The sequence below is a fragment of the Trichoderma ghanense genome (genome assembly GCF_004382785.1).
Source record: "Trichoderma ghanense strain CCMA-1212 chromosome Unknown scaffold_2, whole genome shotgun sequence".
Taxonomy (NCBI): Eukaryota; Fungi; Ascomycota; class Sordariomycetes; order Hypocreales; family Hypocreaceae; genus Trichoderma; species Trichoderma ghanense.
In genome coordinates this window covers 1609360-1633123 of record NW_027395665.1, presented here as the reverse complement: position 1 = coordinate 1633123, position 23764 = coordinate 1609360, and the positions used below count along the sequence as shown (strand labels likewise).

The 23764-nt window shown below is 56.5% G+C and overlaps 8 protein-coding genes across 8 annotated transcripts; 5 read left to right on the top strand and 3 right to left on the bottom strand.

Moving 5' to 3' along the window:
* Positions 1-2326: 2326 nt before the first annotated feature.
* CCMA1212_002908 (uncharacterized protein) lies at positions 2327-5663 on the top strand (the record flags this gene model as incomplete). The annotated part of the gene is made up of 2 exons (XM_073700275.1): positions 2327-3520; positions 3750-5663. 2 exons carry the CDS (start codon positions 2327-2329, stop codon positions 5661-5663), a joined length of 3108 nt encoding a protein of 1035 aa, XP_073560965.1.
* Positions 5664-7446: 1783 nt separating this feature from the next.
* Positions 7447-9189, top strand: CCMA1212_002907 (putative secreted lipase; the record flags this gene model as incomplete). The annotated part of the gene is made up of 1 exon (XM_073700274.1): positions 7447-9189. One exon carries the CDS (start codon positions 7447-7449, stop codon positions 9187-9189), a length of 1743 nt encoding a protein of 580 aa, XP_073560957.1.
* A 581-nt stretch (positions 9190-9770) lies between these two features.
* On the top strand, positions 9771-10787 carry CCMA1212_002906 (tRNA 2'-phosphotransferase 1; the record flags this gene model as incomplete). The annotated part of the gene is made up of 2 exons (XM_073700273.1): positions 9771-10045; positions 10119-10787. The coding sequence occupies exons 1-2, from the start codon at positions 9818-9820 to the stop codon at positions 10785-10787; spliced, it is 897 nt and encodes a 298-aa protein (XP_073560958.1). The 5' UTR covers positions 9771-9817.
* Positions 10788-10993: 206 nt separating this feature from the next.
* CCMA1212_002905 (uncharacterized protein) lies at positions 10994-12498 on the bottom strand (the record flags this gene model as incomplete). Its single annotated transcript, XM_073700272.1, has 3 exons — positions 10994-11605; positions 11698-11849; positions 12012-12498. The coding sequence occupies 3 exons, from the start codon at positions 12496-12498 to the stop codon at positions 10994-10996; spliced, it is 1251 nt and encodes a 416-aa protein (XP_073560959.1).
* A 608-nt stretch (positions 12499-13106) lies between these two features.
* CCMA1212_002904 (rRNA-processing protein efg1) lies at positions 13107-14134 on the bottom strand (the record flags this gene model as incomplete). The annotated part of the gene is made up of 2 exons (XM_073700271.1): positions 13107-13756; positions 13834-14134. 2 exons carry the CDS (start codon positions 14132-14134, stop codon positions 13107-13109), a joined length of 951 nt encoding a protein of 316 aa, XP_073560960.1.
* A 741-nt stretch (positions 14135-14875) lies between these two features.
* CCMA1212_002903 (SEH-associated protein 4) lies at positions 14876-18303 on the top strand (the record flags this gene model as incomplete). The annotated part of the gene is made up of 5 exons (XM_073700270.1): positions 14876-15460; positions 15533-16162; positions 16222-16803; positions 16872-16964; positions 17030-18303. Exons 1-5 carry the CDS (start codon positions 14884-14886, stop codon positions 18301-18303), a joined length of 3156 nt encoding a protein of 1051 aa, XP_073560961.1. The 5' UTR covers positions 14876-14883.
* Positions 18304-19023: 720 nt separating this feature from the next.
* CCMA1212_002902 (Serine/threonine-protein kinase ppk6) lies at positions 19024-22920 on the bottom strand (the record flags this gene model as incomplete). The annotated part of the gene is made up of 4 exons (XM_073700269.1): positions 19024-19304; positions 19389-22525; positions 22638-22821; positions 22887-22920. 4 exons carry the CDS (start codon positions 22918-22920, stop codon positions 19024-19026), a joined length of 3636 nt encoding a protein of 1211 aa, XP_073561637.1.
* Positions 22921-23225: 305 nt separating this feature from the next.
* Positions 23226-23612, top strand: CCMA1212_002901 (uncharacterized protein; the record flags this gene model as incomplete). Its single annotated transcript, XM_073700268.1, has 1 exon — positions 23226-23612. One exon carries the CDS (start codon positions 23226-23228, stop codon positions 23610-23612), a length of 387 nt encoding a protein of 128 aa, XP_073560962.1.
* Positions 23613-23764: the final 152 nt, after the last annotated feature.

The following is a 23764-nucleotide window of genomic DNA, read 5'->3' as shown; positions in this document are numbered from 1 at the left end:
CGGTTCTGGATGCTGGGCAGCGCCCGCTTAAGTTGCAGTGGACCTTGGCGCACTTTTTGCTCTCCCTCTGATTCAACTCGGGAGTGACATTCGCGATACTGCGGATAGTCTCTCTCGGATATAGTAGGTATGGCAGCCGAGTGAGGATGTGGCGGAAGGGTCCAAAGGGTGGAAGGGAGAAATAGACGCAAGTTGGCGAGGTAGGGCGAAAGACTAAGGCATCACTGCCCGGCTGTTGAGAGAGAAGAGAGAAGAGAGACAAGTTTTGGACGAGCGCAGGGCAGAACCGGGCTCTCACCAGTGTCGTCTTTTCTTTCCGTCGAGACTTGCCTCTGCCGGTATTGCACCGTACTGTACTCCGTACGCTCATGTCAAATCCAGGTCGATGCCTGATTATTTGATCGTATAAGCGAGCTTCTATGAGCCCTTTATTACTCGAACGTGGTGGTGCGGCACAATTACAGCCCAGCCCCTGCCCAGCATCAAAAAAAAAAAGAGGGCACGAACCGTTGGGAGCCACTGACCACACAAGCCATCCAATCCCATATCATCCCGGGACTTTGATTGATTCGCGAACCGCCCCGTCGTCCCGGACGGACGCAAGCTCTTTGCCTTGCCTTGCCTTGCCTTGCCTTGCCGCGCCTTGGAGGGGACCTACATACAGGAGTGGGAAGCGGGAATGGAGACGACAGAGAGGCTTGCTGGCGGGAGAGACGGGCAGCGCTGTCGAACTGCACGGCACCAGTCGAATCTCACATTGTGTGTGGCCTGGTGCTCCCATGATCACCCGCTGTGGAACCAGATTTGCTGCTTCCGGCTCCATCTTGGTGCATGTGCCGCCATCTAAGAGGTTGGGACGCAACGGACATGCATGGCCCTTGGCCTGGCCAGCGCAGAAGAGGCCCCACGACAGCGAGCGGGCAGCCGAGTCATCCAGCTGGGTTTTTGACATCCGAAGCAAGTAGTTCTGCAGGCTTGTGATGCCCTTGAGCTCTGTATGGCTGGAGGGAGGGAGGCTGTCTTAAAAAGGTGGCATCATTAGGTATCGCTGCCTGTCATACACGGGAAGTCGATGCTGCGAGAGAATCTTCAGCGGTTCGCGCCTTTGCCACGAGCAGATGCATATCGGATGACGACGACCTTGTATTACTCCGTAAGTACATACGCCCGTCTCCAAGGCTGCCGCCGAGTCCCGCTCCTTCTGTCGCTTGTCATGATGCTTGTAAGCAGTTATTGAGTGGTATGAATAGTCCTCTCGGCACTGCTGTTAGTGGATGCAGCATTATCCCGCCCGTTATGCTAACCAACATGAACCCACATCGCCAGCATCCGCACCAGGACAGGCCCAGCCCTGGAGGCCATGCCACGCTTCTTCCGCCCCATGGAAGCCCATTTGCAGTCCTTCAATGTCCACTGCACCTGTTCCTCTGCCCTCTTGCGCCAGGGGGAACCGCAATGCTTGTCTAGCCTAATTCATGCTGCATGTCGTTGACTGTCCAGGGCCGCTACTGCGCATTACACTCGAAGCAAGAGACCCCCTCGCGTTCCCCTCCCTTCCAGCGTCGCTCACCGTGATTTCTACAACTTCTCTACTTCCACACGTCCCGACTTCTCTTCTGCTGCCGGCTGTGCTAGTGCGTGGCATCTTCGAACTTCAATCCGTCCAAGGAAATCCAAACGCGTCGATTTCGGCTTGCAGCGGGTAGCTGGCGGGCCTTTCAATTATATCCCCCCTTGAGACCGGCGACATCTGCGCTCTCCTCGGCGGCTTGGGCGCCTGCTCAGCTCGCTTGTCTCGTTTTTCTCCTCTTGCCTGTCTCGCGATTGCGACGGACCCCTGCACGGTTGCCATGCCTATGAAAGCAAGGGGCGCCTAATTCCACGTCTCCAGTACACACACCTTACGGTACAGTACAGACAGCCTCGACCGCCAGAGGGTGCTGACTGACTGGCGACTTGTCGCAGGCGCCGAATTTGCTCCATGCCACGGACGGCTCCGGGCCACCTGAGAGGCACCAGCAGAGAGACGAGAGACTTGCAACCTTGAAGCTGCCTGCAGCGGTCATCTGTCGTGCCTTAACCTTGGATGCTGCACGTCCGCCGCTCGCCTCGACGCTGCAGCCCCGACGGCGGCCGACCCTGCCCTGACTGAATACGGGCCATCAGTTTTCCCCAATCTTGCTTTTATTTCCTTTTTTTTCCCATCGCCTTGCTTTTTCCCCCTTCGCTGTGGCTGATGAGCGACGCGACGCCCTGCGGTCCATGTACACGCTGCTAGCACCACCACACGCTGTGCTGCCCAGTACCGGTACCTGAGCCGGGCAAGATGACGGAGACTGCTAGTTTCGCTGCGGCTCGTTCCACAGCCGCCGGCCTCCCAGGCAAAACACTCGCAGGTGCAGCGCCTCCCGCCTCCATCACCGGCCCCTCGTCGAACCTGCACTCGCATCGCCAGAGCCACAATTCCTCCAAGCTGCCGTCCTTTCGCCTTGCCGACGTCAAGAACGCCCCGAACGCTGCGCATCCCCCGCCGCCCTCCAAGCAGCCCCAGTCCCAGAGCCAGCACCAGCAGCAGCTGCCGCTCTCCCCCCGACGCTTCGCGCCCCCTGTGGCCTCGATCGATTCGCACCTCGACCGGCGAGAGTCCAGGACGCGACCCGACGCCCTCAGCAAGGTCCTCACCTCCTCTGCCACCGCGCGCAATCGCCAGTCGCTGCCCGCGCCCGAGAAGCCAACCTCGCCGCCGCGCCCGAGCCTGCGCCCTCGAGCCTCGTACCAGACCTCCGTCAAGACCATCGTCGAGCAGGAACGGAGGGTCAGGCGCCCCGTGTCCTTCCCCGACGGCCTCGCCGACGAAGCCGCCCAGGCGAAGCTCTCCAACATCGCGCGCACCTCGTCGCTCAAGCAGAGCACCCGCCGGCTGCCGACCTCCCGCATCTCAAACGTCACCGGCAGAGTGACGCCCGACGGTCCGCGAACGTCACTCAGCGCTCGCCAGCCAGCCATCGAAGACGCAGTGTCGCCCACCACGCGAGTTGCCGCCGACCCAAAACCGCTCGGTCTGAGGTTGCGGGCTCGCAATCTGCCAGACTTGCCAGCCACTAAGCAGCCCTCCTCGTCGGGCCCTTCAGATGAAATTCAGGACCAGCCGCTGCAGCGCCCACCAGTTTCCTATAAGCCGCCGGTGAACGGCGCAGCCACTGCAGGCCAGAACACACCTTCGACGACCACCTCCCGCGTCCCGCCCTCACGGGCCTCCCGATCCTCCGGGTCTCGCCATAGCTCCATCGACGAAATGACCTACAACTCTCACTCCTACGACGAAGACCGCTACGTCGACTCGACCGACGATCACACTCTCCGCGCCTCGGATGGTGATTTCTTCGACCAGCGAAGTCCTCCGACCTCCAGACACGGCACGAACGGCGACGACACGGGCGATGTCTTTATGAAAATTGCGTCTGAGGAGGCGGCGCGCCATTCAGCAGCCGACAATGCTAACGACACAAAATCTACTCCGGTAAGTGAAAGAAATTCAAAGAAAAAGAGGCAAGGAAGTAGCGGGACCAAAACTTCCGTCCTCGCTACCTTTTGCATGTCTGGGCGACATCTACGTCGTTTGTTTCCATCTCCTCAGATAGGGTTGAGCCTTGATCGATACCACACTATCCTTCGGTCTACACTCACCATTCTTCTCGAGTTCACATCTTCTTGATCCTCGTCACTTGATAGTCTAACACGGTTTGCAGCAGTTCAGAGTTGATCGCACCAGCAGTCGGCGCCCGCTTTCCCAAAATGTCTCCTCTTACTCCCCGATGTCTCCCCCATCCTCAATCAGCCGCCGGCTCTCTGACCAGCAGGATCGAGACCGTAGCCGCTCGGTTCGATATGAAGATGAGTTGACAAGCGAGATCGCGCGAAGCAGCTCCTACCGCAGCCAGCTCAGAGACAGGACCACATCCTCTCGCCCCGCCGAAGACGCTCCTTCGAGATCGACCAGCTCAGGGTTACGGCCTTCGCTCATGACGCCCCGATCTACAGGCTTCCAGGACCAGGTCGCAGACAGCGTTCTGTACGGCCGGAGGAAGCCATCCGTGGTTGACACCCCGGCTTCTAGCTCGGCGCGCTCATCGGCGCACAAAGCTACTGTACTTGTTCAGAATCAGACCAAGACTTACAACCCATCGCCTCTGACGCGGTCATTCGAGATGCAAGAAGAGGACGATGGTGCCGACGCTGGTAACCTGGCGGAGGGAACCGAGTCCACTACATCCACCAATGCGCCGTCCACTGTTTGGGACGAGCTGGACGAGCTGAAATCGAGAATCCACCGCCTGGAGTTGACCGGAAAGTTGCCACCCACCTCGGCTGCCGCAGTGATCAAAGCCTCGGAAGAGAGGCCGCCGACAGCGACGACGACGGTCACGACCATGTCGCTTTCCCCCAGGAAATCGACAACCGGACAGCAGACAGATGCCGGTAGCAGCACCACGTCGTCACAGCGAGAGGCACACTCGAACCTGCACTTGGCTCTTGGCAAGATCAAACAGATACTAAGCCCGGGCGTCTATCGTGCGCTTGAGACAGCAGCGAACGATGCCCTTGCGCTGTCATCCATGATGGGTGAGCCAGGCCAGCCTGGTCCTATATCGGGCTCTGCCAGCGTTGTCGGAGGTGGTTCCGGCATTACAGATCGCCAGCTCCGCCGCAGGACAGACAGTGTCTGCCGCAGCTTGACGGAGCTTTGCATCGCCCTTGGCGAAAGCGGCACCTCTCGCCCCACGACGGGTATCCCGCAGGTCGTGACCACGCAGCTTAGCCCTAACCCGAACTCGAACTCTCAGCTGGAACCCCCGGTAACCCCGACCATGCTCAACACAAAGAGCTATTCGGTTTCCCGCCGCTCGAGCGTCGTGCCTGAGCAGGCCACGCAAGTCATCAGCAGTCCTAGAGCCACGTCCAAGTATGAGGAGCGAAGGAACATGATCTTGAGCGGGAGCAGCATTCTGACCAGTCCTCGGGCTTCGGCCTCCACTCCGACAACTCCCAACGAGTCCATATCCCGCAGAGCGTCGCTTATTGTGTCACGCGCTCGCCGCGTTGTGGCTGAAGAGCCAGAGGATGGCCGGCGATCTTCCGCACTTTTGCGCCGACGGGCGGCGGGCGATGATTCTGACGACGGCGGCCGACGGACTTCATTCCTTGTCCGCAACCGTCGGGGCACCGTTGGCGAGGAGGACGAGGGAGCCCGATTCCGTGCTCCATCCCGGGCAATCACCGAAGTAAATGGTGGATCTAGGGGTGTGACCAGGGAGTATCTGAACTCATCGGATGCCCCGACCCCGGTGCCCGAAGGCACCACGCCACAGCCTCCTTCAGCCCTCAGCCGACGACGATTCCTGCAGCCTTCTCGCCTGACCGTCCCGTCTACATCTACCACTCCCACGACCAGAAAATTCTTGGACAGGCCCTCGGCTGATGGGGGCGAGAGTGGCCCCGAAAGACATAGCGAAAACCGCCTTTCACGACACCTATCCGTCCAACATGGATCACACCATACCTCTAGCTATCACTCACTACAGAATCGGACCAGCAGCCTGCAGTTTCGTCGGACCAGCACAGTCCCGGCCTCTTCGACAACAGCCACGAATGGCTTGAGATGACCTTAGACGACCACACGTTTAGATTCATGATCTGTACCATACTTGATTCATTTTGACTCATCTGCGAGCGTATTCTGTTTTTTTTGTCTTGTCCTTGTTTTAATCTTCAATTCATTCCATTTACCATTTACCATCTCTCTCTCTCTCTCTCTCTCATATCAGCTTTGACTATCTGTGTCTCCCAACCTTGTCACTCGCTCATATTTCCTTGATCTGTTCCAACCACCAACTTATATGCCACACACTGTTCCCTTCTTGAACCGCTGGCTTGACGACCTAATGACGGACGGCCTGCTCGACTTCCTGCACGGGGCCAGATTCTCTTTGTTTTCCATTCTGCATGCTCCATTCACAAAAGGATGTGTATTACCTGGTTTATTGCTTTTCCTTTTCACTCAGCGTTTTTACAAGCTTTTTATTTTCCTGTTTCTTTTCTTGTGAGGGACTGGCGGTTGTGGCCATGACCACGCGAATCCTATTTGGCGAAGAGAGGAGTTTGATTGATTGATTGCGGGTTTGTTTCTCTTTTTCTGTTGAGGCAGCGGACTGGTTTTTTCTTTGGTGTAGTTTCTTTGAAGTCGTGGATCTGGTTGGAAGGGCAGGCCGTGAAGTCTTATTGGGAAAACGGGGAGGGCGCAGAGTTACAAATACCTTTTTCAGTTGCTGGATTGCTGGCTTTCGCTTTTTGCTTTGTGGTTTTTTTTCCTCCTTGTTTTCCGGAAGGGAGTGAGCAAAATATAGCATCGATGTGTGTGCATTTTTGTAATAAAATTAGCTATTTCTTCTATTCAATTGCGAGTTCATGATGTTGGTCTTTTGTTTATTTAGCTTTTAAGTCTTGTTGAATGACGTGACGCCTTGAGACAAGGTAAAGGCATGCACAGATGAATGACAGCAGTTCTGAGTCGGCGACATCATGCTCCCCCTTTGCTAACTAGTAACATGGCATGAGCATGACATGAACATGACACACAGTAATATCTTCATCATCAAAGACCTGTGGTCTGCAAGTCTGGGGTCGCCGAGGCTTGAAAATGGCGTCGTCAATACAGTCAGATGTGTTCAGTAGATGGCAGTTTATTATCTCATATAAAATGTGCCCGAGAGAGGAGCGAGCACGTCGCACAGCAGCTTTGTCTCACAAAATGTCCGGCCGTGATAGCTCCGGGGGACGGACCTCATTGCTTTTTTTTTTTGTCTCAGAGAATGACGATGACCGAGATGCCAAGCTGCCGAGATAGTACTGCCGAGATGATGATGGCCTGAGACATGCATGGCATCGGATGGATGTATTATGGTGGACAGTGGGTGAGCCTGGGTTTGCTTTGTTGCGTTGGGAAAGGGGGAAAAGGGGGAGTCTAGCTGTCTTCTGGAGATGGGATATACTAATGTGTTTAGTGGGTTGTATATATGGGGGAATTGTATGCATGTTGGAGGGCATGGGATATGATGGGATTGATGGATATGGGAGCGGATGTGATTAATGTTGTGAATAGATCGTGGAGTTGGGGTGGTAGGGAGGATTGTGGCTGGCTGAGACAGAGTCTGAGCTGTGGGTGGTATTAGTATTGACCGCTTTGATGAAGACATCATCTGATGATCTGGAAAGGGTTCATCTTATGTGTAGACGTGCATGATATTACTTGTATCGTCGGCTATATAAGATGAGGTGTTGGCCTTCGTCTTCATTGTCTGCATCAAGTCCATAGCTACTCACTATCCAACACTACAAATTCATTGCATTGAGTCTTCTTCATCTTCATCTCGACGTCCTCAGGCAAAGATGAGAAGCACCATCGCCTGTGCGCTCTTAGGCCTGGGCTTGATCCCGCTCTCAGGAGCTGCCACGCCCCCATTGGCGGCCCCTCAAGCCCAGGTCACGGTGACCGCCCCCTCGGGCACCATCATCGGCAACTCAGCCAAGGGCATCGAACAGTTCAACGGCATCCCATATGCCGATCCCCCAACCGGCGACCTGCGTCTCAGGCCGCCGAGGAGACGCTCGGCTCCCCTGGACGGGTTCAACGCCACGGGCAAGGCGAAGCTGTGTCCCCAGGGCCCCATCTTCAGCCAGTCCTCGCTCGCGTCCCCCCGGGTGGCTGCCATCGCCGTGGAAGACCTGGCCGCGACGTTCGGCATCCCGGCCGCGACGTTCGGCATCCCGGCCGCGGAGGAGCGCCAGTCGGAAGACTGCCTGACCATCACCATCACTCGGCCCCAGGGCACGCAGCCGGGCGACGCCCTGCCGGTGCTCTTCTACATCTTCGGAGGGGGCTTCCTGATCGGCGGGACGTCGGCGGCGGTCAACGACCCCGTCAAGCTCGTCCAGGCGGGCGTCGAGTTCCGCAAGCCCTTCATCTTCGCGGCGGTCAACTACCGCCTCGGCGGGTGGGGCTTCATGCCCGGGGAGGAGATCCTGCGTGAGGGCAGCGCCAATGCCGGGCTGCTTGATCAGCGCATGGGGCTCGAGTGGGTGGCCGATAACATTGAGGCCTTTGGCGGAAACTCCTCCGAGGTGACCATCTGGGGGCAGTCCGCCGGCGCCATCTCCGTATGGGACCAGCTCGTCATGTATGATGGCGATGCCACGTATAACGACAAGCCTCTCTTCCGCGGCGCCATCATGAACTCGGGTTCTGTGGCGCCCACTGAGCCCGTGGACTCGGCCAAGTCGAAGGCGCTGTATAAGCATGTGCTGGAGGTGGCTGGCTGTGATGTCGTCGACTCTTTGGGCTGTCTCCGGAATCTGACCAACGACAAGTTTGCCGCGGCAGCCAACGCGGTGCCTGGTCTGCTGTCGTACGAGTCCCTCGCTCTTTCGTATCTTCCCAGGCCGGATGGCAAGGTGTTGACGGCGAGTCCTCACGCACTGGCGCGGGAGGGCAAGTTCCACGCCGTGCCCATGATCTTTGGCACGCAGGAGGACGAGGGAACGATATTCAGCTTCTTCCAGGGGGACATGGGATCCACGGAGAAGATCACAAACTACCTGGCCAATCTGTACTTCCACAACGCCGAATGGAGCCTCGTCAACGAGTACGTCGGCACGTATAGCGATCGCCCTGAGGACGGAAGCCCGTACCGCAGGGATCAGTACGTGCCCCTGATTGCCTACCCGGGCAAGAAGAGGATCTCCTCGATCCTGGGCGACATCTTCACGCTGATTCGGCGCTGGACGCTGGACAGCGTCGCCGCTAGCCGGCCTGACGTGCCGGTCTGGTCGTCGTTTGCCTCGTACAACTACCGGATTGGCCCCTTCGGCACTCAGCACGGATCAGACACGAGCGTCTTTTTCGGCAGGGAGAATTCGTATTTCCCCACGAAGACGGGTCGAAAGTATTACATCAATTTCGTGCACAACTTGGATCCCAATGTCGGGCTTGATGCGGGCGTCGAGTGGCCCCAGTGGACTGAGGACAATGACCTGCTGTGGTATAACGCGACGCAGAATGGGCTTCTGAAGGATGACTTCAGGAGCGGGAGCTATGATTTCATCAAGGAGCACATTGATTCACTGACACTCTAGAGGGTCCTTGGCAGCGAACGAGGTGGCTCATGAGGAGGGCTCTGTTCTGCATTGAGGAGACGGCATTGATGATGAAGTAATGGCCTGTTGACTGAACGCAATAATGATCAGATGATAGCACGCATTAATTAAGGTCATATAAAGTAATCAGACCTCACTCTTTCATCAAGCATTTCGCAGCCAGCCAATGACGAGGCTGCGTTGCGATGCCGAGCATTCCATTAGGTGTAGAGCATGAATGAACGAATGTAGTTGCACTTGTTAGGTGAGGCGAAGTTGTTTGGCGATGCGCCTTGCTGAGTCACGCCGACCCAAATCGGGCCAGACCGTTGCTTAGGCCTCCCAAGGTTCAACTCACTTACTAAACTGACAAACAAATCTACAAACCTGTATGAGTATCCGCTACAGCTATAAATCTGCAGAGGCCGTCAGCAGGTCTGTTCTTTCGTCGCACCGACCTGTTCACCGACGGCACTATCGTTGCCTTCCACATTTCATAGCAAAACACGACTCCCAGAAGCGGCAAGGATTTTCTCACCGGGAATCCAGCTTCACAACCTCTACCCTCTCACATCTCATAGACCACCAGGCAGAACAAGCACCTGTTTTCTCACACGCCAGTAACAACATGAGCGCTCTCGAGGACGACGGCTCAAACGCCGCTGCCTACGTAGCAGTAGAGGACAAACTCGCAGACGGAAAGAAGAAGCAAAGAGGGGGTCGAGGAGGCGGCGGCGGCGGCGGCCAGAGCAGAGAAGTGCTAGTGTCCAAGGCTCTGTCGAGGCTGTTGAGGCATCAGGCTGCGAATGCCGGCATCCAGCTCGACGCAGAGGGATTCGCGGCCCTCGATGAGGTGGTGGGTGTTCCTCCCTTGACTCCACGGGGGCATGAGGGAAGGATTGTAACTCTAACCAACATGGTTCACGCAGATGAAATGGGGTCCCCTCCGGTCTCTCAACGTCACCCTTTCCGAAATCAAAGACGTCGTCGCCTCCAACGAAAAGCAGCGCTTCACCCTGAAACTCAACCCCTCCGAGCCATCGTCATCCCAAGACAGCACCACGCCCTCCCACTACCTCATCCGCGCCAACCAAGGCCACTCCATCAAGATTGAATCCTCCGCCCACCTCGAGCCCATCGCCCTCGAGGCGGGCAACGTGCCCCCGAAAGTCGTCCACGGGACGTACTTTGCCTTTTGGCCCGCCATCGAAGAGTCCGGGGGGCTAAAGGTCATGGGGCGGAATCACATCCACTGCTCGACGGGGACGCCGGAGGAGGGCGCCGTGAGCGGGATGAGGAAGGACGCCGAGCTGATTGTCGAGATTGATGTGGAGAAGAGCTTGCAGGAAGGGATTCAGTGGTGGAGGAGCGACAATGGGGTGTTGCTGACGGAGGGTGGAGAGGGGGGTGTCTTGAGCACGCGGTTCTTCAAGAGGGTTACGGGGCGGAAGGTTGACGTTGGTGTGTTGTGGGAGGATGGAGAGAGGTTGGCGGGCCTGCCTGAGGGCATCAAGGCTAGGATCCCGTCGGGCAAGGGGCCTAGGGGAGGTGGGAGGAGAGGAGGCAGAGGGGGTGGAAGAGGACGAGGGAGAGAATGAAGGCTAAGATGAGGAGATGTGGGGGCCAGGAGTGTGATTCCAGCATTTAGAAAACGCAGCTTCAATGACAGATTCTCTTATTCCTGGTATCCTGATAGTGAGTGCTTACAACGTAGGCTATACAACGTGCCACGTCCACCGATTCACGCCAAATCAAACCAAAGCTTGGGACTAAAACTCTCAAAGTGACCACGTCGACCCCCCTTTTAGGAGGCCTTCGCAAAAGTGTCTTTGATCGCGTGCCTCCGGTCCAGCTCGGTCTTGAAGAAATTGAGCACCTCCTCAGCGATGAGCTCCTTTGCAGAATTCTTCGAGATCGCTCCCTCGACATGTCCTAAATCCGACGGCACACGACCGCCATTCTGGAAGACGGGCCGCCCAGCCCAACACCCCTCCTTATTCGGATCAGGCACAATCACGTACTGTGGACACCCAAAGTTGAGGCGTTTCCCCTCCCTGACGACTTGCTCCAGGAGGGAGGGCAGCTTCTCGCTGTAGTACTCCGCGTTACTGTCGGGAATCACTGATTCAAGCTGGGCATCAGCCACAGGTTCCATCTCGGCGATGACGTCTACGCGAGATGAGAGCGGTGCTAGAGGCGCGCCGCCGGCGTCTCCTGGAGGCACAGTCAATGCAGGGGGGCCGATACTGACACTGCTGCCGCTCATGCTTTGGTTTTTTGCCGCAGGAGGGGCGGCGGCTGGTCTGGGGGGAGCGCCGCCGGAGGTTGATTTGGAAGTGGAGGGGAGGGGGACTGTCGACGGTGATTGAGATTGGAGGTATTCCAATGCGTATTTGGCGGCATATTGCTTCGACGCCTGGGGACATGTAGTGTTTAGCTCTTATTTCTCGCTCTCGACTGTTCTGGATGGCTATTTGTGTAGAACAAGAACTGAAGCACTTGACCAACCTTTTTTGCCCCAAACGACGGCGGCTGCTCGCCTTGGGTGAGGCCGTGGCCCTCACAGGGAAAAGACCTTGTCTGGTCCTTTACTTGCAGATGACACGTCGTCCTCCACCGCATCACGAAGTTTCCCTCGACGGGGACCTCCAGACCTTGGTCTGTAAAAGTCGGAGTTGGATATTTCTTCAGAGTGTACACTGCAGAGCAGAAGACGGAAGAAAAGTCAGACTCTTGTTCTCTCTCTCTCTCTCTCTCTCTCTCTCTCTCTTTTTCTTACACCCCGAATAGCTTCTGCTTTCACGTAGGGGAGGATTGCTCACGCATGAGAAGGCTCACGTAGTCCTGGTCACTGACGTCCGGCTCGGGATCGACGAAGCTGACGATTTGCGAGAGACCCGCGAGCTGCTGCTTGGTCATGGGATGGGGGTTGTGGCCCTGTTGCTCTGCGCTTTCGTGGTCGGCGATCCAGCGCTTGAGGCGGTCCCACGGGATGGGCAAGCTTTGCGCGGGCATGGCTTTAGGGGACTTGGGGACTCTGCTTCTGTTGGCGTTGCTGATGCTTTCTTTGGCGGCGGATTCGATGAGGGAGGCTAGATCAGAGTAGAAGCGGGCTGATGATGATGATGATGGCGGCGGCGATGATGGGCGGCGCTTCAGGGTGAGAAGCCTGGAGCTGTGGCTGCGAGCGCGTGTGCGGGAGCGTCTGGAGGTGATGGCTGAGGTGCCCGAGATGTTTGCTGTTCGTGTCCTCGGTGCCGTTGCAGATGCTGACAAGCCAGAGACGCGACGGCGGGAAGGACGGCGCATAATATAGGACCAAGAATGAAGCAGAGACGGAGCAAAAGACGACGACCCTGTCGATGATGCAGCCAAATTTGACGCAAAAAAACAAACAAAGGCGGGCAAAACCTTCCGTGGGCCTCCCGCGGCTCAACTGCAAGTTGATAGAGAGGGATGCCTTGGAGGAGCTGTCAGAGGTGAAGCTCTGGGCTGAGGATTGGATTGGCCTGAGCTGGTGAGGGGCTCTCGGCTGTGACCTGGGTGGCGCATGAACAGCATAAACAAGCTTGATCCAACCAACGTTGAGGCAACAAGCAAATGGCCGAGCACCCCCAATAGGAGTGAATACAACGAGACGTCCTGCGGGAGGCCGTCAGTTGGAAGAGAGAAAACGCTAAAATTGCTTGCATCTGCTACCAAAATGGTGGCATCGCGGCTCGTCATGCGGCGCGACCACGACTACAACTGTCTACAGCTGACACTATTACTGCGAATAAAACCAAGGGCTTGCCAGGTAATCCAGATAGCTCCAGTCCGCACGAAACCCAGCGGAATCACGATTTCTGCCAGATACCACCTCACTCCTCCTCTCCGTGCGTGCATAAAGATACCTGCAAGTTGCATGCTCTCATGCCTCAAAGGCCCTCGAAAAAGCCGCCGTCTCCATTCTCGTCGCTCTCGTCATTGGCGGCCTCTTGCGCCTCCCGCATTAGCCTTCTTCTCTCCCTCCGGTTAACCGGCTGTTTCTCCTTGTCGCCATATCTCGACGACGGGGCATCCGGCCCCTTACCCGGCTTCTGCTGTTGCTTCTGCTGTTGCTTCTGCTGTTGCTTCTGCTGCTGCTCTCGAGGCTGCCGGGCGGTGGTGCCGTTGGGTCGTGAATCGGGTGCGCCTGAAGGAGCCGTAGGTCGCGGCCTGATTGGCGGCTGCCTGTCGTCAACCTCGCCGGTGTCGTCTGGTGATCTGCGGTCGCGAATCTTCTCCAGCGCGGCCGGTCCCTCGGCCAATGCCTTCTCAATCACTTTCCACATGGGCGGCCTTTCCGCTTCCAGAGCTGCCTTTGCCGCCGCAATCTTGCTTTCCTCGGTCTCTTCTTCCGCCGGCTTCTTGGCGGCGGCGCTGTACAGACCGACGTACGTCTCGATGTGGGGGAAGTAGAGAGTGTATGCTTCGTCGACTTCGGCGATGTGAAGGTGGTGCCGTATCTTTTCAGCCTCGGCTGCGTCGCTTTCCTGCTCCAGCCTTCGCTTCAGCTGCTTCACCAGCCGCTGAGCCTTTTTCCGTTCTAGATGAGCAAAGTGGGTTAGCAAAAGGCAGAAGACGGCAGAAGAAGAAGCTCATGTCCCGCAGTGACACACGTACCGAAGAATCGAACATGGTGGTATTTTGAAATCATGGCGCTGCGCTTCCTCCTGTATGCCTTGTCCTCCAGGATCTGCTTCTGCGACGCCAGCTCCCTCTCCAGCTCGATCCGCACGTTGGCCGGCATGTCCTGGTTCCGCCGCAGGCTTCTCTCGATGGCCCTGATGCGCTTCTTGGCTCCCGAGTCCTCCTGTGGCGGACGTTTGCGGCCAGAATACGACTTGTGCCTCTTCCCAGCCGCTGCATGGCCGCCACTCGCGCCTTGGGGCTCGACCTCGTCGATTTGTCGTTTGGTACCCATTTGAGAGTCGCTTTCGGTGGTGCTGTATCGCAGTAGTAGTGTCTAACGGCAGATCGTAGGAAGCAATCGTGATCCCTGCTCTAGGATTGAATCAGATGACAAAGGCAGTAGATGAACAAGAGAGACGCCGCCTCCTGACTCGATATTCGTGATTTGTTGTCGCAAAACCAACTTCTTTTTTTTTTTCCATTTGTCGGCGCATTGAATTGAAGCGACTCTAGAAGGAACCATACTTTTTCTTATCTTATCGGGGCACTGGCTCAATACGGACTAGCGTTACCGCACCCGGCGCACTGTCCAATCAGGGGCCGCCTATTGCTCTCTCCAGCTTTCCCCAGCTTCATATGAATCGAAGCCCTCGACTGATGAGCCAAGTGACGCCTCAATATCGCGATCTCGGAGACTTTTCATGAGTCTATGATGTGCTCCATGTTCTAAAAGCATCAGTTTCGAATCCCCTTCGCCTCGGGATGCAACTGGGGACAAGCTCCATCTGCATTTCGCCTTTCGCGCTGCATCACCAGGCCATGGCTTGAGGCTGAACCCTTGCCTGTGACATGAACGCGAGTCAACGCCCGAGCTTCGAGCATCGCCCACCAAACGACCTCAACTGGCCAAGCATCGGGGTGGTTCTCACCAACTCAAGGAGCAAACATTCTTCTTTTCGGATTCTCTACAAGGACGTGCGTTACAACGCTGTGACGACATCAGAAGTTGGATGAGGCGTCCTCGCGTCCACAGCATCAAAGATGGATCGCCCAGAGCCAGGACTCGTCAAATGGTCTCCCAAGGCCTCCATCGACAGCTTTGTGCACATCAACCTGCAGCATCGCGTTGTTCAGCTCTACGAGCCCACTGGCCACGCCCGCGCAGGCAGATTCGATTATGCCAAGGTCAGCAGGCACGATGACTTTCCCCCTCTCACGACGTACGATTGGTCTCCCGAGAATCCAAGCCTGCTGGCTGTCGGAACGGGGGCCGGCATTGTGAACCTCTTGAGGATCGATGATAGCTCCAATGCATACGTCGAGCTAGGCCTCAAGATGGCACGGACTTGCCAGGCCGTCTCTTTCAACACGACTGGCCTGTTGGCGGTGGGCTTGGACCGCGTTCGGATGGACCAGAGTCTTCAGATATGGGATGTCCACCGTCTGTCGTCCGTAACGTCTCTGGGGAAGGGGTTCGCTGAGAATTGGGGCACTCTTTCAGAGCCCAAGAGGGTTGAACCCAGTGTGTCAGTCTCGAGCATCAAGTTCTTCGAAGACAGCCCTCAAGTGCTAGTGGCCGGCATCAAGGGCCAAGGCGTCAGGATACACGATCTTCGTGGTAAGTGAAACTCCGTGTTTGGAAGTCAAGGGGCGTTACCCAATGAACTACATGCTCACGTCTCGCATCAAGATCCAACTGGTGTCATCACTTTTCCCACCAAGTGCAATAACAACCTGGCAGTCGATTACGCTGATCAGAACTATTTTGCGTCTTCGGCACTCGACCACCCCGGTGTCATGATATGGGACCGGAGAGCAACCTCTCGTCCCGTAGCCTCTCACACATATACTCAGGCCGTTGACGAAGACGACTTGCCTTGGGGTGGAGCCCTGCGCCTCGATACCGTCGTGGACACTGATTCTGATTCCTCCATGGCTGAAGAGAAGCACTCCCTGATTCGCTCTCTCCGTTATTGCCGTGACCACCGTGGTCTGCTAGCTGTCTTATCTCGTACTGGACAGCTCAAAGTCCTGGATACCAACAAAGAGTCTCCGTCGTCCGACGCCGTGCCGCACGAGGGCCCTGAGCTTCTCAAGGTACAGCGATCCCACGAAATGGATGTTTCCTACCGCGAAAGCTCTAGAAAGAATGATAGAATTGTCTCATTTGACTGGGTGACGCTGGGCTCGACCGCCTTACGCCCCAGACTCTTGGTATTGCGGGCAAATGGCGGGTTTGATATCCTAGAGCAGTCGACTCGTACGGCCGATCATATCTTTAAGCTCGTACCATGGCAAGCTCCCCATCGCGGCCTTGAAGGTATGGCAGGATCCTGCGAGCACACGTTGTCCTCTCTAATGTGCTAATACCGTGATTAGAAAACACACCATACCAGGATTTGATGCGGTTCGAAGCCACGCAGGCTTCAAAGATGCTGGCCCCCGTCATCATAGAGAACAACTTGTCTGATGTTCCCATCTTTGGGCCGGACAGGGTGAACATTGAGGCCATCATCGGAAAGGCTCTGGACTCAAAGACGCCAATATCAATATCTGTCGAGCTTGCAAATCAGATCACTTCCCCGTTGCCCGAGTCTTTCACAAAAGCCGAGACAATTGCAGAAAAGCTCCGCAGCCTACGCAACTACGTACGGGAAGAAAGCAATGTTCCCGATTCGCCTGCCGAAGGCCGGCCTCATGCCAGCGATGTGAGGCGGCTGAATCATGGCAAACCCGGCTCGGCACTGATCAGCTCCAATGGCATTGGCTCTTGTACAGAGATTCATGAAGCGCTCCTCGGCACTCTTGCGTCCGCATCTGGGCTTCCCAGGGAAGCGCAAGTTGTGGTGGACCATGTCAAGCTCTTCCGTGCGAAGGAGAGATATCTGTTTGATGCTGTCACCAATAGGAATGTGATATCAGACGACCCCTGGAAACGATTCGTCTGGGACTGGATCGGTGGTGAGTTCTTACAGCGCACTCATGACATTGTATGTCCTCTTCTTCTGTTTCGCTTACAACTTCTACAGATGCGGAGCGAGCTGCAGATGATGGCGCTTTGATGCTCTCTCACATGGATCTCAGTTACCTAGGAGTGCATGCCATATGGACGAACAATCTCGGTAAGCAGCAGCAATGACCCTTCCGAAGATGTGAAATCCTAACAATTCTTCCCATTGTACACCAGGCCGAAATCCAGCCACTCGTCTGTCTCCAGGTGCCCACGTCCCCGACGCCTATGCATGGGAACGTTCTATCGGCGCATATTGTAAGAAGCATCAATTGCCCAAATTTGACGGGGTTGCGACGAAGAAACCTCATCATCGCCAGCTGTGCCTTGAGATATGCGGCTGGGGCGATGACCAGAACCATGATCCCAGCGGCTTGGACCGGGAAGCCGACCCGGAATACCCAGCTGGCATCCACACAATGGCCGCCTCTCGCGCTCTCTTCAGGGGCGATACAAAGTTGGCCATAGAGATCCTCAAGGAGGCCAGCCAGTCACATCCGGAGCTGCTCTTTGTGTCGTTGGCCCTGCAGCTCATCGGTCGCGAAGGCAGACAGCTTCCCAAGGAGAGGCTGGAAATTGACGAGGTCGTGGCGTCCAAGACGGATCCGTATCTTCGGGCGATATCATCCCTGATAGCCACGGGCGACTGGACCATCATCGCCAACCAGCCGTCCCTGCCCCTTGCCGACAGAGCGTACGTCGCGTTCCGCAACTTCTCCGACGAGCAGCTCACTGCCTGGCTCAACGAGCAGGTCTCGCGCGCCGTGGCAGAGGGAGACATCGAGGCCATCTGCCTGACGGGCATCACCGACACCATGGTGGACATCTTTGCCCGCTACGTCGAAAAGTTCAACGACTTCCAGACGGCGACGCTCGTCATGTCCATCTGCGCCCCCCGCTACATCGACGACATCCGCTGCCGCGCCTGGCGCAACGCCTACAGGGCCTACCTCCAGCGCCACCGCTTCTTCTTCCAGCGGACCAAGTTCGAGGTCGAGTCGACGAAGCGCTCCAAGCGCGAGGGCGTCCCGGCGCTCAAGCCGTCGTCCCGCCAGATCGCCCTCCGCTGCGTCTACTGCGACGCCAGCACGTCCCTCGCGAACCACCACAAAGCGGCCGCCGCGCCCATGGTGCCCTCGTCCACCATGGAGGCGCGCAACCCCATGCTGGCGACGAGCATCACCGCGGGCGTCAGCTGTCCCAACTGCGGGAGACACCTGCCGCGGTGCATCCTCTGCTACGAGGTCGTCGGCGTGCCGCGGTCGGACCGGCCCGAGGAGAGGGAGGAGACGCGCATGGCGAGCAGGTTCCCGACGTTTTGCCTCAGGTGCGAGCATGTGCTGCATCTGGACCACGCGAGGGAGTGGTTTGCGAGGCATGCCGAGTGTCCTGTGCCCGAGTGTCGGTGTCGGTGCAGTTTCAGGGCGAATCCGGAGCTCAACTATCATTAGGCGGATGTTATTGATGATTGGCGAGATTAGGTGCACGGATGCTGGGTTACGAGGAGATAGGGAGAGGTGTTGTATGTGGATTTTTGCAATGGAAAGGCGCTATTTGAATTCCTATGATTATGTATGTATGTATATATATATATATATATACTATATATTGCATTGCTTTACCGCTCGCAACGCCAATGTTCGCGCTCTTATAGAAAACATTGAAGCCGAGATGATCGACACGCAAGACGGTGCTGTACCCCAGTTCCCTCTCGCATCCCATGAAGCCCATAACAACGAGAAAACCAAGAATGAAAAAAAAAAAAAAAAAAAAGTTTCTACACCCCTAATCCATGCCTCCCCCTTTTCCCAGCCAGTCCCGACCAAAGGCGTGAGTCCCTCCAGGCCTCTGTCGATATATAACGGCGTATTGAATTTTGTGTTTTGTGTCGTAGGAACCATCTAGTTGGAAGGGACGGACATCTCTCCCGTAAATATGCATCAACTCCGTTATAATTTGCCCCAACAATGCTCCTCCCCCCTTTTTTTCCCTTTTTATCCCCCTGAGTATGAATTGTATGTATCTCTTCATGGGTATCAATATCGCCAAAGACGTTTAATGTGTTGTATCAGACGACCACTCCAGGGTCTCTCTCTTATATGCCGCCCAGTCAAACCCCCTCCAGCCAAGAAAAACGTCCTGACAGATATGCCTCTCCGCCACATTTTCCTCTATCTCTGTTTGCCAATGTGCTCCTTGCACCACGGGTGATCCAACACCTGCTCTATGGTATAACGCTTCCCTACGTCCCGGTTCAGCATGCAGCGGATCAAGTCGATGCTGTGCTCGCTGATGACAAACGGGATGCGCAGGTCTCGGTCCATAATCTCGTCGATACTGTAGAAAGGGTTCTCTTTGTAGACGATGGTGTATAGAAGGATGCCGAGAGCCCAAACGTCTTGCTCTCTGCCACCATAAGGTTTCCCAGCCAGGACCTCGGGTGCAGCATAATCTGTTGCAAGTGTTAGCATCTATTTACGAGACTGTGAACAAGTTGGCAAAGGGGGGGGGGGGGTGATGGGAGAGTAAAACTCACCAATTGTGCCCACAAACACATCAAAGGGCCCGCTTCTGATGTATGCTGCACTTCCAAAGTCGATGAGCTTGATGTTTCCCGCGCCGTCAAGGATCACGTTCTCATCTTTTATGTCGCGATGGACGACCTGGGCCCTCGTATGTAAGAAATGGACGGCCTGCGCAACTTGAACAAAGATGCTCCGACATTCGTCCTCGTCCATGTTTGCCCGAAGCTCAATGTAGTCAAATAGGTCCATGCCGGGGAGACCATGGGGAGCCATCTCGATGTAGTAGTTGACGTCGTCTTCAAAGAAGCCTTCCATTTCCACAATATTGGGGTGTCGGAACTCGGGCTTCCGCAGATAGTTCAAGACGTGGATCTCCAGGGGGACGGTTCCGAGCTTCCTGTCCCGAGTCCAAGTATCGACGAGAATACGACGCTTAGTCACATATTTCAACACCACTTTCTTGCCCGTCACCTTATGCCGAGCCAGCTTCACTTGGCCGTAAGCTCCTTGGCCCATATCTTCCAGGATGGTATAGTCGTCAATGGTAGTCTTGCGCTTGGAGGCATCCTCCTCGGCCTTCTCTGGCTGTGGGGTCTCCTTGGGCGGCTCCGCTTTGGCATTCCCCGTGAGCTTTGCAGCAGCATCAAGTGCGTCGAGCGCGACATCTTTGATCTGCTTGGGGATTGCGGAAGCCATTTCGACGATTGGTTGCTTGACGTCCTCGACCTTGGGCTCGTCCGAGTCTGAAGGTATCTCCATTGGGGTATGGGCAGGAGTTTGGCCTGGTGACGGTTGGTGAGGGGGCGTTATAGCCACTGGGTCATCAGGAGATTCCATGTTTAGATGTAGAGCAGACGTGTGTAGGTGTCGTGAATACGTAATCCAGAGGGCGAAAACCAGCTCTGACTGGGAGACAGATGCTCGTCTATTGCCTCCTTCAGCCGCGTCCGAGTCGCTGTCTTCGGCCAGATCGACGTGTTTCTCGCTCTCGACAACACGCATCTGCACGTCGATTTTTAGCTCGGAGCCGTCTCGATGTCGTGCGGGTATACCCTCCGGCTGCAAAAAGGCCGCGGCGGCGTTGGGGCGCTGTTCTTTCAAGGCGAAGAAGGCTGCAGCTCTGCGGAATCTGTGCTCTGGAACTACCATGCCGTCGAGTAGCTGAAGGCCGTCTTCCTCTGTGAGAGTGGCCAGGATCTTGTCAAAGTCGGGGATGAGGGAGTAGATGGGCATGCCATCGGGCTTCTCGTAGCCGAACAGCGCCCCGGAGAAGACAGAGTTTGAGCTTCGGATCTTGAGTGTTTCCGGCTCGACCACAACGATGCCGGCCATGTGGGGGAACGTCGAGACGCGTAGTTCAAGCTTCCCCCGAACCTGCTCGATGGCGCACGGAATGTTCGACTTGTGGGAATTGGGGCACGTGAAGTACCGCCTCCGACTGGTCTGAGCGAAGTCGATCTCGCCCTCATTGGGGTCGATTCCCTGGCGCGGAATTCGAGGGATGAGCTTCGCCACGTCGAAGCCCGGTTTTATCGTCTTGAAGCCCCAGATTGGCTCAGTTGCTCCAGTAACAGACTGCACGATGCCCTCCTCATCCAAGACAATGTGCGCCACATCTTCGTGAATCTCCTCGAGCACCCAGATGAGCCCCACGCGCTTCTCCTTCACCCAGAGGCTTGCTGATCCTGTGGCGCCGTTACGCTTCTGGATCGGAACCACGTCGCCGCACAGCAAGACGCCGCGCGAGAGGTTGTTGCGATGGTGTCCGCTGGTGCGTGTAGCTGGTGGGTTTGGATCTCCGCTGTGAACCGTTTGGGCGCGTCTCGGGGATGTCACCTGAGATGGCGGAGTTCTTGAGTTGGGCTTACTGAGGAGCTGAGCGGTGATTCCTGACCTGCCGCCCAGCAACGCGGAGGCAGCAGATGCAGCAGGAGTGGCTTTATCACCGTCCTCGTCCAGGTCCGCATCGCTCAGCTGTAAAAGTCTCCGCTCGAGCCACGCCCGCCTCTCTTCTTGCACAACCTCGAGAATACCCATTTTCCGGACCTCGGCCTTTGTAACGCCGAAAACCAGGCATGCGAGATCGTTGGCTGCCAAGATCGTCCAGGGTGGTTTCGCCTCGGTCGTGAAGATTGCCTGGGCGGCTGGCACCCATCTGTTTGTGTGTCCGTGTACGGCAGGGCCGATCGCGGCGGAGAAGCTCTTGTGTTGTGCAGCCGGCTGGGTTGTCGACGATACCGGGGAGACCAGCGGTTCTTCATACATGGGCTCGCCGGGGAGGAACGGCTGGGACATTGTGTCCAACAGTTTATCCTGCAAAGCCATGCCCAGGGTGTCCGTCATGGTCCGCTTCAAGTTCGTCGGCCTGGAGGTGCTGGGAAGCGACGGCTTCGCAGCGGCTCCGTCATCGTCAACATGGGGTTTGCTTGATCCTTCCGGCCTTGACTCGGCACTCGCAGTTCTCCGCAGCTCAGCACCGTCGGCGGGCAGCGAGGGCACCTCGTTACGTCGAGTAAGCTCTTCCTGTGAAGAGGTGTGCGTGACATCAGGCGCCGTCGTCGATTCCGATATGGACGCTCTCGGGCTGAACTGCTTCTCAAACACATTTTCAGCACCCAGGCCCGCGGGCCCAGTCAATGGCGGAGCAACAATGGAAGAAGGGTCAGGGTTTGGTAGGTTTCCAGCGCCTATCACTTGCGCCCGCGCGAGAAGTTCCAGCATGTGCTGCGCGTCGACATCGCCCGTAACCCGTGCTTGGGCACTGGCGAGGCCGGCTTGGGTCGAGGTCATGGAGAGGCCCATGCGGTCCTTCATGAACTCGAGGGATCGCTTCAGAACATTCTGGCGATTGTGCAAAAAGTCCTCCGACTGGTGCGCAAAAGAGAAGGAGTGCAAAGATTCGGAAGGAAACCGCGACAAGTCTTCGGAAAAGCTGGGGGAGTTGGGAGCTCCCGCGAAAGGCGGAGTGCCGTAGCTGCTGAGCATTGCGGTCATGGAGGTAGAGCGGGTAAGCGCAACGACGGAAGGGCTGCGTGAGGATGCATTTGAGCTGGGCAGGGTGGGCGCTCGGGAGGGAGGATGCTGCTGTCGTATGCGGCGCAGGCCAGAGAGGCCCAAGCCATGCTCGTGGTCGGCGATCGGAGATGGTCTGATCGGAACCTGCGGTCAGCAAACAAAACGCGAGCTTCTACTGTTGGGTAGTTACGTGTTGCATGGCAAGACAACGATGACGATGCCGTCGCCGCCACCAGGAGACGAACCTTGTGATTGAGTCGTGGTCAGTGATGCCGGCCGACGAGGCTTCAAACGACATTCGGTATCGACTGCGGTCGGCCGGGTCAGCTGATAGATGCAGGTTGCCCGTGCTGCGGTTCTTGGGCAACGAAAGAGCCTGCATGGGCCGGTCATGTCCTCTGTCGTCATCCCTCGTGGCGCTGTCGGTGCCTGAAAGTCGAACGGGCATCAGTCACGCTGCTCTGTGCGGATTGGCTTCAACAGTCGTAACATACGGTTGTCTTGGGGGCCGCCATGTGTCTGAAGCATACTTGTAGACCTCAGTTTGCGCGCCTCTTCTCGGTGGAGTGTTGTACAACGCGGGCTGGGCCCCAGGCAAATGGGCGAGGAGGAGCGGAGGAGAGGGCGAGAGGGCGAGAGGGCGAGGAGGCGTCGGAATCAAGCCTGCCCTCACCAGCGATTGTTTTTTTCTTTTCGTTTGGCTCCGGCCAGGCTTCAACCAGGGTTCGGTACTCGTCGACAGGCCGAGTGGACGGCACAGGACAGGCTCTGAAGCTGGAGAAATGCTGACCTAGTCTCGGAGCAGCGCGGATGTCGTGGGAAAAGCAGAGGATATGAATCAGCTGCCGCGGACGGGAGATGCGGAATCCGGGCCAGGCGCTCAGATCGGGCTCGGCAGTGCTGGACGACGAGATTTTGCTACCACAAGGGAGGGAATTGAGGTCGGTTTGGACGGACGGTTTGGCAAATCTGCGGTTGGGCGACCCGGGCTTTGTGGTCGATTTGGCGCGAGGGGTTACGACTGCAAAGTACAGCGGCGCAAGAGGGGTGAGAGGCGCTGGAGGAGCCACCGCTGCCCACAAATCACGGCCTACGAAATATCTGCCAGACTCGTCTGCATGCCAATGACGGGGACGCAAGTGCTGGTTTGGTGCATGAAGAGCCGAAAATACGCCCTATCGTGGGGATTTCAGAGCCCAGGCACTTTAATCTTGGGATGAGGTCGAGGTGTTATTCTGCCTGCCTGTAAGCTCCGGGAGTCGTTGACTGTTTTTTTTTTTTTTTTTTTTTTTTNGTTGACTGTTTTTTTTTTTTTTTTCTTCTTCTTATACGGTATACTAGTACAAGTATTACGCAGGAATTGATGATACTA